Here is a 12,200-nt window from a genome sequence, read left to right as displayed (position 1 = left end):
AACTTAGAGGAGTAGAGGAGATACAGGAGAAAGACTCCGCGTCACAATGTATGCAAAACTAAAGTATGCAATAGAATTTACAGACAGCGCAAGACGACTTAAGACAATGAATTAACATTACAGTACCATGAGTATCAAAAATGACGGCAAAATGAAAGAGTAACATTATGCTGAGAGCAATATTTTTATGTTAATTTTTTTTTCAGAGCACTGCATATGAATGGAATATACTGCCCATACTTTGCAGTCACTTCTAATTAATTTCAGTTAATACCCTTTTAAAGGCGGTATCCTTTCTATGTGACTGTTTGGCAGATCAGTAAGGAATTTTGTGCTTCTTAAGTCCCCTTTCAAGGTTTTTAATTGGATAAAGCATTTATCCAAACTTTTGTAATCTCATTTCCTCTCTCCTGCTTTTATTCAGGGTGAAATCGGTCTTCCTGGGGAAAAAGGAGAAGTCGGATTTCAAGGCGACAAGGTACACATCAAACCTTATTTGTGTGAAATTGTGGCAGGAGTTTCTTGCTGCTGCATGCTGGATCTTCTTTCTGATTGGCCGGCTTTGTTATGAGTGACATTACCTTGTGGCCTTACCTTTGACCACTTCTTTTGCCTCAATTTCCCAGGGGGCACAGGGCCTGGCAGGAATGCCAGGTATTCGTGGGAAGCCTGGGCCACAGGTGAGCTAGCTGCTTCTTCGGGTTAAGCAGATACTGACCCCATATGAAGAGGTCACCTTTGTGGCTGATACTCAAAATTAGAATTAGCTATAATTAGCTGTTTAATAAATAAGAGCAATATTTAGAAGTTCATTTGAAAACCTTTATGATTACATTGTCATGCATTTCAGAACTACACTTGAGTAAAGATCATTGGAGTATATTGTGTGTGTGTGTGTGTGTGTGTGTATTAGGTTTATATTGCATTGTGGGAACCAAATGACCCCCACAATGTAATAAAAACCTGTTTTTTTCTGTTGTGGGGACCATTTTTCAGGTTCCCACAAATATCTGTGACTGCAATCAAAAAGTACAAATGCCAAAAGTCTTGTATTTAGTTTGGTTACTTATGGTTAAGATCAGGGCTGGGTAGGGGTTAAGGGTGTCATGTTGGGATTAGAGTTTTCTCCAAAGAAATGAGTGGAGAATCCCCACAAAGATTGAGGGGACTACAAACCTTTGTGTGTGAGTGTGTGTGTGTGCGTCTGTGTGTGTGTGTGTGCCCTGCAATAGGTTGGCACCCCATCCTAGATAATTCCATGCTTTGCATTTGCAATTATGGGATAGGCTCAAGAACTCCATGACCCTGCATAGGACAAGTGGGTATGGATGGATGGATGGATGGATGGATGGATGGATGGATGGGTAATTTAGTCTGGTGTGGTGAGTTTTGTTTTCCTCTTTCCACAGGGGAAGCTCGGTGATATTGGCCCTGGTGGCTTAGGCGGCCCCCCTGGGCCGGAAGTAAGTACTGTGCTGTGAGAACAATAAGCTCACTGCTGATTGCAAGCTTTGCTCTTTCTTCTAAATCTTCTAAATCAATATCACATTGATAGAGAATGACCTTTATGAAACAAGACCTTCACCTAAGAGTAGTTTCTACTGCAGATGCATCATGTTGATATGTAGGTAGTAGGAGTCAGTAATGTTATGGTGAAGGATTAAGCTTCTAACCTGAAGGCTGCTGGGTCAGTTCCCAGGTGGGTTCTTGCTATAACACCCATGAGCAAAGTACTTAGCCATAGTAATGTCAACAATATGGTCACTGTACTCATGGATGACAGTGCGAGGAATGCAGTGCAATATATAGTCCATCTGGGAAGACCTTGGAAAAAGAAAGTCCTGTTAATCTCTAGGGGGAGATAGAAAGTGTTGTCTCTGAGGTTAGGGGCTTGTAACCTCCATGATTAACCTGCAGCAGGGTCTCCTTGGTAAAAGTTCATGCAGTGATCTAGTAATTCACAGCTACAACAGTCTGTACGTGTATGATTTGGACCGACGTATGAGCTAAGCAATGCGATAATGATGATAAAATAATGGTATCTAGAGAAAACGTATGTTTGCTGCTCTGTTGCACATGCCCGTAGGCAGCGTTCCTCTTTCACAAGTTTAAGCAAAAATAGCTGAGCAGTATCCCATTGCTGGCATTTTGCCCCTTTCAGTGACCTTAAAATGCAGAGTGCATTAACTGCCTATGAGCTCCAGGCATGCAATGCTTGATAATTACGCCCCCTAATGGTGGGCAGATGGCAGCTCAGTGTCCTACCGCTCAGCTCTCTGCTTTATCTTCAGTTAGATGAGAAAGAGCCGTTTCCCATTTCACCAGCATGGGATGTTTGTTGTCTCTAAAAAATCTTACATGAAGACATATTTAGGAGATTGACACCGTTCGTCGTCTTAGCAAAGCCTTCCGTCATCATCATCATCGTCATGCTATATGTGATTGTCTTTGCAGTCGCTCTAGTGTCACTGCTGTCTTTTCTTGTGGTATATGGTATAACACAAAACCACTGGAATTTCATGCAGATAATGACCTTCATTGTTTTTACAGGGTTTTCCAGGGGACATCGGACCACCGGGACAGAATGGTCCGGAAGGACCAAAGGTCAGTTAAGCACAATGAGGGCCAAATCGCTGCTGCTTTTTATTTGCCCGGCCCACTTTAGCAGAGTTATTATCCTGACTACTGTACTCGTTGTTTTGCAAGTGAGGCTTGTGTTTTTGTAATACCCTGAGCATGTGGCAAACCGCCTCTGTCCTTGATGGTACCTGCAGAACAATGGATGGTTATTAAATGTGTGCTGTGGTTCACCAGGGAAAGCCAGGCGCGAGAGGCTTGCCAGGTCCGAGAGGGGCAGCTGGATTAGAGGTGAGACAGCTTCCAGGTTTACTCATCCGTCGGCCGTTTTTTACAGGGTGAATCAGCATATTGTGTTGCAGTGTGAATACTGACATCATTACTGTTTCCAGGGAGATGAAGGGCCAATCGGACCTCCTGGAGCTCCTGGGCTGGAGGTGAGTTTCTATGAGTTAAAAAAGTGAATGTCAGTGCTGCATCTGATCAGCTGGTCTTTTTTTGTCATTGCGCACTTGTGTGTTGCTCATGTCAGCCTGGTTTGCTGTTGGCATGAGGTTTGGGTCAGTCCAGTGTTCATGTGGGGAAACCCTGTGGTCCGGCATGCAGCATTAACTGCGGTCATGTTCACGCTGTACTCGCCTCATAATGTTTTCCGCTAGCGTTTCTCCGTTCTTCCCCAGCTGCATGGCAAACGAGTTATTTTATCAGCAAAACCGCCAAGTAAAGCTACGGGATTTTTTTTGCCGAGTTACAGCCGAAACTCGTTCCGATGTCTTATACCTTATGGCAGCGGTCAGACCTTTTTTACATCGGGAGCCACTTTTACAAAGAAATTAATCTGGGACTCTACCCATTGCAATGTTTTTTCTTTTTTGCTGATCGGGGTGGGGGAGAGTTCCCCTTGATAGATTTTGACAATCAGAAGAGGGGGTTTGGAGAATCAACTATGAATATATTCATGATCGATTGATTACAAAATCTTAATCTTTTATACCTGTGTACAAGCTGTCAGGTATTTGCATTGGTTAATAATGTCTGATTCATACTGCTCATCTGCTAGTTTTTCCACTTCATAGACCAGTGAGGGGGCTTCCCAGGTTCACCTACCCAGTATTAGTGGGTAGTTTCTTCATTATTGGTGCCCGTGTAGAATTATTGCAAGGCCGAGCAGCAAAGCTCGCAGCCAATGCGTGGGACCGTGCAATGCTTGCTTAATTAACGTTGGGTGGCTTGATTGCTCCTGTGTACAGCTGATGGCCCCTCCCTTATGTGTTATGCTTTCTGGGTAAAGGTTCAGGGTCACAGTGACCTTGCACTGGATACGATCACTGGAAATGGCTGGATGAATGGTCCGTTCTGGAAAATGTAATGTTGGAAACTAAGGCTTAGATTTCAAAGAGCGGACACTGTGGTCCTGACATGCATGGTGGCATTGTTTTAGGGGGTCATCAAATTCCTGAGAATCCCCCCCCCCCCCGCCATCTCTTTAAAGAAACCATCCTTCCCGATTGTGGGAAAGTCAGTGGGTTTCTGCACCAATTACACGCCCGCTAAAGTGCCGATTATCTCAGTAGCCGGGAAATCCGTTCTATCACTGGATAAACATCTGTTTTCTGTAGTGGACTGTTCATCTGGACCCGGCTCAATATCCACCAGAGTCTAAAAATAGAGCATCGCTTGGGCCAGTTTCACTGCGATCTCATCCACTGCGCCCGCCCCCCCCCCCCCCCCCCCGAACTTGTTCAATACAAAAAGATGAAGTCACTTTGTTCCAGGAACGAGCAACAATTGCTCATTGTGAACAACGAAGACAGATGCCTTTTGAAAGAAGAGCAGTCATCTCTGTAATGCTCTGCAGTAATTAAATGTACAAACAGTATTCAAAAAGACTCTAGGGCTATTAAGGATGAATTTAGAAGATCAGCTGCCAACGTAAATGCTGCAGCCGGCCAATGAATACACTCCTGTGGAGGTGGAACGTGTGGAGATCTTTCCATGTGCTGCTTGGCTTAACTCATTTAAGTTGCTGTTGATTCATATTTCCTAGAGTTCATTATCAGCATTATCAGCTCAGTGTGAACATACTATCCACAGGCAGATATATGCCTATTGACGGCTTTCTGTGCCTTTATGTTCAGGGCAGACCTGGAAGGAAAGGTTTTCCTGGGAGCCTTGGCACCGAAGGCGTAAAGGTGAGACTCATTTTCTGGAGACATCATTCATCTTACAGGTCCAGTAATCCATCTGTCATTTAGCACTAATTATAAACGGCTAAAGGATGTTAATTAGTTATGAGTTTTTACAGTCGTACACAATGCTCTTTACCCAGCAGTGGCCTATTATAAGCAGGGGCCAATTTAATTCCGTTCTGTGTACATTCTGGTCGCTGTGTGTCAGGGAAGCGGGGAAGCATTGTTAATCACACCGAGCTTTGTCATTTAGGGTGAGCCAGGAATAACCGGGAAGGCTGGGATCGTTGGAGAAAGGGTAAGAACCCGCCCCCCCCCCCCGCCAGTGGGAGACGCTTTGTACACCAGTCAGGCAGTACTTACTGTGAGCTGTGAGCAACACCGCGGCTCTGTGTTTTTACAGGGTCTCCCTGGTTTCGTCGGCCCGGTCGGAGAGCCCGGGATTGCAGGAGAGAAGGTATGTGAGGCCGTAGATCCGCCTCGTAAGAACACTGCAAGGGATGGCTTTTAGTCGTCTGCATGGTTTCGCTAAACTAGGAGGAGAGGAATCGCTCTCTGACGGTGCCCGGACCGCCGCGCCCCTGTGGTTCCGGACTGGGGCCTGCACTGCCCGGCTCGTGCGAACAACAGCGCCTTTGCTAGTCGCCGTGCCAAATGCACTGACTGAGGGGTATGTGTGCTTTCAGGGTGATCGGGGGGAGATGGGCCTCCCAGGGCCCCCAGGCGAAAAGGGAGCAATGGTAAGGATACGGGGCGCAGCTGTGCTTGGGGGGGGGGGGGTCACAGAGCTCGGCTGAGCTGAAGGGAAATGGGGGCACTTCCTGTTTACCTTTGGCTGACACGGGACGGCGTCTTGGGGGCAGTCTCAGGTCAGGGGTTCAGGGACGTGGGCAAAGTTTACCAACTACAGTTAAAACGATAAACCTTACGTATTAAATACTTTGATCCAGAGCCTGGGAAGTGCTCTTACATGCGGCACCGTTCTGGTGCAGTTCTCTGTCCAGTTTAAAACCCTCCCTCTACAAATCGAACGATCTGGCCTTCATTACAGCCTTGAGTCTTGGCGTGATGAAAGATCAGCAGCTTCTGCACATCGCCTACTAATTCAGCTCTCCTCTTATATGAAGGCCTCCTTTCCAGTGCCATTATGGAGCATGGATTCCCCCAGTGACACCGCACCTTAGTGAAAGATCTCCGCACTGAAACCAATTAGAAGTTCTATCACAAAGCGGGTCTCCATACAGTGATCTTGCTCAACTTAAAAGTGTTTTTAAAAAGAGCCAATGGCTTGAATAGTACTTCTTTCTTTGAGAATTAAACAAGAAGCTGCCTCTCGCAGGGCTAGATACCCCACTGTACTCCAGCTCTGAATTTCATTTAAATTCACTGCAGCAGTTGCTCTGCTTCGGGACTCAGAATTCAGTATTATAACCATGAAATAACCAGAAGAGGAATAATGCAGCTTCGCATTGCTGGCTGAAGCGGCATCGCAGAGGCACAACCTGTTATTCTGAAAGGGTGGCTAATGGATCGTTGTGGACGAGCAAATATATGTGTTTCATTTTTAGTAATAATGTGAAGCATATTTCACAAACACAAAGTGATTTATGTAAGATCACACATGTAATGATGCTGAGCAATTGCTGTAAATATAATTTTGGTCTTCATTATCAAACATGACCTCCTTTCTAACTGAAACATGTCAACTGAAGTCTATTAAAACTTCTCAGAACCAGCAAGAAGGCATCACTCAGCAACCTGCTGATGATTACACTCGGGTAACACGCAGAGACAATCATACGGCAGATGTATAATATGAGTATTCTGGGACCCGGGAATGTAGGCACAAATTTTGTATGTGAAAAAAAGGTTCATAATATCAGTCATACATTCCAGAACAACACTTGAGTAAAGGTCATTACAGTATATTGTTTGAGTATCACGTGTGTGAATGGCGTGTGAGTGCCCCGTGAGGGTTGGTGCCCCATCCCGGGTTATTCCCTGCCTTGTGCCCATGGCCTCTGGGATAGGTTCCAGACCCCCCCCAACTGTGCATGGGACACGGGGGTACAGAAAATGGATGGATGGATGGATTACATTAACTGGACTTTCATAATGCATTCATTATGCATTTAGATATCATTCAATGCACCTTCACAATGCATTCACGGAACAATCATACAACATTCATAATCAGCATGTAAGTATACCATCCTAACAGTCCTTCACAGTTTTAACATATAATACAATAATAACAAACATTATATTATTATAGGATTATGACATTTCCTATTATCAGATAGTGCGTGTTATTATTATGCTATATGTTAGAGCTGCAAAGGTGTGTTAAGGATGTTAAGGTTTCCTTACATGTCGCTTATGAATATTCCATGAAAGCATTATACAGGTATTTCATTGTACTGCGTACAATGACAATAAAGGATGTGAATCTGAATTATAGGGGTGCAGTTCATGTAAAGTGTAGCCTTACATTACAATAAAGCTTCAGTGACTGGTTAATGTGCGTCAATCAGTTACAGGCTATTGTTTAAGAATGGAAAGTATATTCATCAAGGGATTGGACTTTTAAGTAGACCTGACTCTTTCAGACACTATGATGGAAATGGTACTTTCATGCAACTGTAATTTTAAGCCCAGGCATCTCCCAGCTGCTTATCCCGATCAGAGTGACAGGGGCCTGGATCCAATCCCAGGCATCACAGAACGCAAGTCTGGATAAATGGCGTTTCATCACAGGGTACATACGTGCACACACGCGATCGTACAGTGCCAGCAAACTCGTATGACAGAGGGGGAGCATGCAGTCTCTACTCAGACTTTGAACAGAGGTGAGATTTGCAGCCCGGCCTGCAGCAGTGATATCGGCTCAGCCGGTGTACCTCGCAGTTTTAAAGTTTTTATGATAATCTTGTATATAGCAATTCTAGATGATTGCTTTGAGCCCCAGGCAGCAGCTTTGGACTCAGAAATCAATGAAGCACTCATGAAATAGTGTTTTTTTATGTATCATGAAAACCACATTTCAGTTTGTTTATTTATACTGTAAATGGATTCAGCTCTGTTAAATAATCTTACCGGAATCTGACTGATCTAATCTTTTGTCAGTTTTGTTTGTATTGCTACATCCCAAACTTTTGGAATTTTAGATACTTGTAGGTCTACTGATGTCATTAATTGGAATAGTTGGAAGATGGTAATATAGCGTTTTATGTCGCATTTTTAAACCATATCCATGTACTTCGTGTCTGAGCGCATTGGGAGTCTTCTTTTAAAAGCTCTTCTTTCACTGTCAGTTTAGGAATGGGTGGCATTCTGACCAAATGGGATGAATCACAAACATGTACTGAAAGTGCAAATGGGATTAAAAACGATTATCTCCCGTGTATAACACCGATAATGAAGTTTATGTCGTTAGCTTATGCGGCTTTGCTGAATTTCCAGCGTGCAAAATAATTCAATAGACGCTCAAACCACACATCAGAACTGGGCGTCCGTGTCACAGTTCACTGAATTTACGCGACCAGTTGTAGTTGAGGTTACCACGGCAATTTGTTTTCTTTTATTGCTGAATGCTTTTGGGGGGGGGGGGGGGGTGTCTTATTGCTTTTACTGGCAAAAAAGGGAAATGGACTCGTGGGCGACCTCGTTTTCTGTTGTTGATGTGTCTCCTGCTCTGTCTTAGGGACACCCAGGACCCCCAGGTGAAAGTGGCCCCTCAGGGCCTCCAGGAAAACCAGTAAGTCGATCTCTTAATTATGTGTTTATAATGGTTTTGTATAAAGTCTCGAATCAAGATTTTTTTTAGTTTGTCTTTGTGGCTTATTTTGACTTGAACTGAGCCAACACTGGTGTGACCCTACTTTAGAATCCCCTGAAGATGTGTAATAGGATTCCTTATGAAAGTTTTCCCATTAAAATAAAAGAAGCAAAATCACAACCACATAGCCGTGTTTGTCCAGGGGGGTTTAATGTCCTAACACTCAAATGGCACCATTGAATGTAAATTCAGTTTCGTTCATTGCACTCCTGAACATTATCGTCAGATAATATTCCCAGACTCTGTGTGTGGAACCACAGCCGGAGTTCACACCATAGATAACTGGGGGGGGGGTTCCTCTCTTTCCATTAGAAACCAGGAACTGAGGTGGAATCTCCACTTAAGACAGAAGTTCCATTTTTCTCTGCTTATTACCACCAACTTCGTGGGTTGATAGAATCCACAGTCACCAGCAGTAGTCCAGTTATATCTTGCCAGTTTGAGCTTCAGCACCTCTGACTAATTAGCCCCCCGCCGCCTTCTGCATGCTCCGTGCCCCTCGCTCCACTTGTGCTTTGACCGCGCAGTAAGCTGACATTGCAGTTGTGACAGGAAATGCCTCTTCGTGCGGCTTGAGTGAGCTCCAGCAGAGGCTGTAGCCGGGCCGCTGACAGTGGCGTAAACACCACACCGTAACGAGTGGCCCTTCGGCTCCAGGGTCTTAATTGTGATGAGCAGAAGCGTAATCGCAAGCCTGCTGTCCTGGAGCTGAACCTCTTGGTCAGAAAAAGGCCGGATTGTTCCTTCTGCTGAGACTCAGGCCTCATAACATGTTTTTTTTTTCTTTCCTTTTTTTCAGGGGCCACCAGGGTCTCGGGGGCCAGTTGGCACTAGGGGGCCCAAAGGCAGACGGGTAAGTTTGTTGTTTTCTTGTATCTCGTGCACCGCAGTGAACAGAATTGTCATTAAGCTGCCTGGCAGCTGCACCCAGGGCTCATTAAGGCTGAAAGAGGCACTGAAAGCGAGTCGGTGTGACTCTGCCTCGTTGTGGTTTCGCCCGCCACTAGAGGCCGCCACTGGAGGCATAAGGCGATTGGTGTTAAAGCATAGGAAACATTAAGGGTGCAAATCTAGCCGGGTCCTGCTGCACATGCAACCCCATACATCACTGGGATGGAGGCTCTTCACTGGAGCAGCACTGAGAGCACAGCAGCAGAGCTCGTATCATTGACACTTCATGTGTGCAAAGCGCATTCCCATAACATTGCAGTGTTAGCAATTTAACATACGTTTTTAATATATAATGAGGTGTTTTAATAGAGTTTCTTGTAGAATAGATCATTTTATTTTCTGAACTTCACACTGATTTTAACATGTCTCTGCTGAAGGAAAATATTGAACAGCATTGGGCAAAGCCAGCCATTATTGGGCTGCCCGTTATGTGAATGAAGTCATTGTGTGTTAACTGGAAACAAACACTTATAGAGCATGTTACCAGCACCTTTTATGAAGAATGGAACCTTTTTCCACTAAGGAATGTCAAGCCACATTATAATTTTGGAAGAGATTCAGGCACATTAAACAGGGTTTTTTTCTGTCAGAAGTGCATTAATGAAAACGTTAATGCATCGCATAAGGTTCAAGATGGCCGTGCTCTTCTCCGTCAGGCAGTGTGCTGTTATAGAGCCCCTGATGATATCCGTGGGCAAATGTTGCTTTTCTGTTTCGTGTTAAACTGGCAATTGCCGGTACTATATGTATATTTCTGATTTTGGTAGTGCTGAGAAGCGAAACAGTGATGTTTATATAGAACAAGACAGGCCTTTTGTCAAGGGCCTGGCCGATCTCCACCAGCCTGACTACTGCAGAAGCAGGGAGGACTGAGAGGGCGGCTCGCTGGCTCGGCCAGCATGTGGTGCGGGCCGGAGATGTTCTGAGCCGCTCTCCTCTTGGCCCTGGGACAGTTTTCCTTTGTTTGCTTCGTTTCAATGCGGCGGATTTCTGGCGCGTGTCCCTGAGAGTGACAGTCACTGAATGTGTGGAATTTCAGATGACGCTGCGGTGAGCCGGGTCTGTGGACCCCGCAAGCCCGTCGCAGTCCGGCGCGGCGAGTTTACGGCGCAGCGGTTTACCGTATCAGTCGACAGGGGAAGCCGCGTGACAGTACTCTGGTGATTAATTGCTCAACGGATATTAGCGGTTACACAGAAGACAGTGTGAGGGCTTCTTGTCTTTTTATGGTCGATTTGATTCACAGATTTTTCCATCTGCCAGGTAGGATGGAGTAACACAAGGCTTAAGAAGGAAGAAATCAGACACCATGTTATTTTCACGGGACAGAAATGTAAAATCACTGTATTTCCAATTAATTATAATTGAAGGCATTTCCTCGCACGATAAATCTGACTAGCACCTTAAGTGCAGCATTCTAGCTGCACACATGCAGACAGACGCGAAAAGGCCATCTGAGTTTAGGGGAAATGTCTTTGCAAGGCCGTAAAGCTCCGTCTCTGGTCAGATGGGTAGCCGGCGCTGCGGTTTCCCCCCATGAGGCAAAGCGGAGGCTGGTGCGGTGTGCGCTGTTAGCGCGCTCGTCTCCTCTCCGTCCAAAAACAACAGGCATAATTCCCTCTCATTTCCCACGAGCATCGTTTCGTTCCGGCTGCGGCCCTCTTCATCTCCTCGCTCCTCTTGTTCTCCAAGCTGGCTCCGTTCCGCTGAGGCCCATCCACAGAGGTGTAGCTGATGCACCCAAGGCACGACTTCCATAGGTTAGCACCGAATCCCATCAGGGTTAGAAGCGTTGTGTTCCGATGGGACTTGTTTGGCTCTTGAGACACTGCTGTGCTGCATGACCTGAAATCTCAATGTAAGTATAATGGGAAGTTTCATCATGGAAACATGTACCGAACACGAAATCGTGAGTCCCAGTAAGACTGGGAAGGGGGGCAGACCGCCGCTGCAATAAACCACAATAGTGACCACCACAGCACGTCCAAACAACGCTCAGTAACTAAGGAACTTACGTGCTTACGACTTACCACAAACTTAAGGCCAATTAATTCCACATTTGCTTCCATCATATCCAGTACCCTTTGGTTTATACCCGTCTGTGTGATTTTTGGTGTTTTGGGAAATCTTCCTAAACTGTCAGTGCTTATGTGTGGGGCTGTGTGGTAGGGAGGAGAGTTACACAGGACCCCCAAAAAAGGTGTCAAGGAATTGCTCAGGAAAAAACCACAGATACACACACGCACGAGGCGGGTCGAACACCCTGAAGCAGTTCTTTGGAAGACTTTGCACTGCAGGCTGTTTGTCAGAAAGAATAAACAATTAGCTTACATGACTGTGCAGTTATTTTCTTCTTGGGTCCTGACAGCGGAAATAGTCTGATATTTTGCTGCTCTAGCATTCATGATTTTTTAATAGTAATATATGATAGTTTCAGCAATACAACTCGCCCTGCACAGTGTAATAACAGACACATCGTTACTTTTCTGCCCAACGTTCAAGTCACACCTCCCTTCAAAATTCAGGAGGATATTGCTGGCTTATCAGGGGGAAGACTGGGATATGAGCTTCAGGAGGTTACTGGGATATATGGAAGGCTGTTGGGACAACGTTCAGGATCTCAGGTCTTTGCGGGCGAGAACCTG

General features: G+C 45.4%; 1 protein-coding gene across 2 annotated transcripts in view; it reads left to right on the top strand.

Annotated features, from left to right (window-relative positions):
- col27a1b (collagen, type XXVII, alpha 1b) overlaps positions 1 to 12,200 on the top strand; it is a 100,994-nt gene that overhangs the window by 64,678 nt on the left and 24,116 nt on the right. For both annotated transcript variants that reach the window (XM_049020324.1, XM_049020325.1), the window contains exons 17-28: positions 425 to 478; positions 627 to 680; positions 1,410 to 1,463; positions 2,551 to 2,604; positions 2,815 to 2,868; positions 2,970 to 3,014; positions 4,716 to 4,769; positions 5,020 to 5,064; positions 5,170 to 5,223; positions 5,453 to 5,506; positions 8,470 to 8,523; positions 9,404 to 9,457. In XM_049020324.1, the coding sequence (XP_048876281.1) occupies positions 425 to 478; positions 627 to 680; positions 1,410 to 1,463; positions 2,551 to 2,604; positions 2,815 to 2,868; positions 2,970 to 3,014; positions 4,716 to 4,769; positions 5,020 to 5,064; positions 5,170 to 5,223; positions 5,453 to 5,506; positions 8,470 to 8,523; positions 9,404 to 9,457 (630 nt within the window). The remainder of the gene's footprint in view (positions 1 to 424; positions 479 to 626; positions 681 to 1,409; positions 1,464 to 2,550; positions 2,605 to 2,814; positions 2,869 to 2,969; positions 3,015 to 4,715; positions 4,770 to 5,019; positions 5,065 to 5,169; positions 5,224 to 5,452; positions 5,507 to 8,469; positions 8,524 to 9,403; positions 9,458 to 12,200) is intronic.

Source organism: Brienomyrus brachyistius, chromosome 7 (genome assembly GCF_023856365.1).
Source record: "Brienomyrus brachyistius isolate T26 chromosome 7, BBRACH_0.4, whole genome shotgun sequence".
Classification (NCBI taxonomy): Eukaryota; Metazoa; Chordata; class Actinopteri; order Osteoglossiformes; family Mormyridae; genus Brienomyrus; species Brienomyrus brachyistius.
The sequence above is the reverse complement of the archived record's forward strand: the minus strand, read 5'-3'. Positions and strand labels throughout refer to the sequence as shown.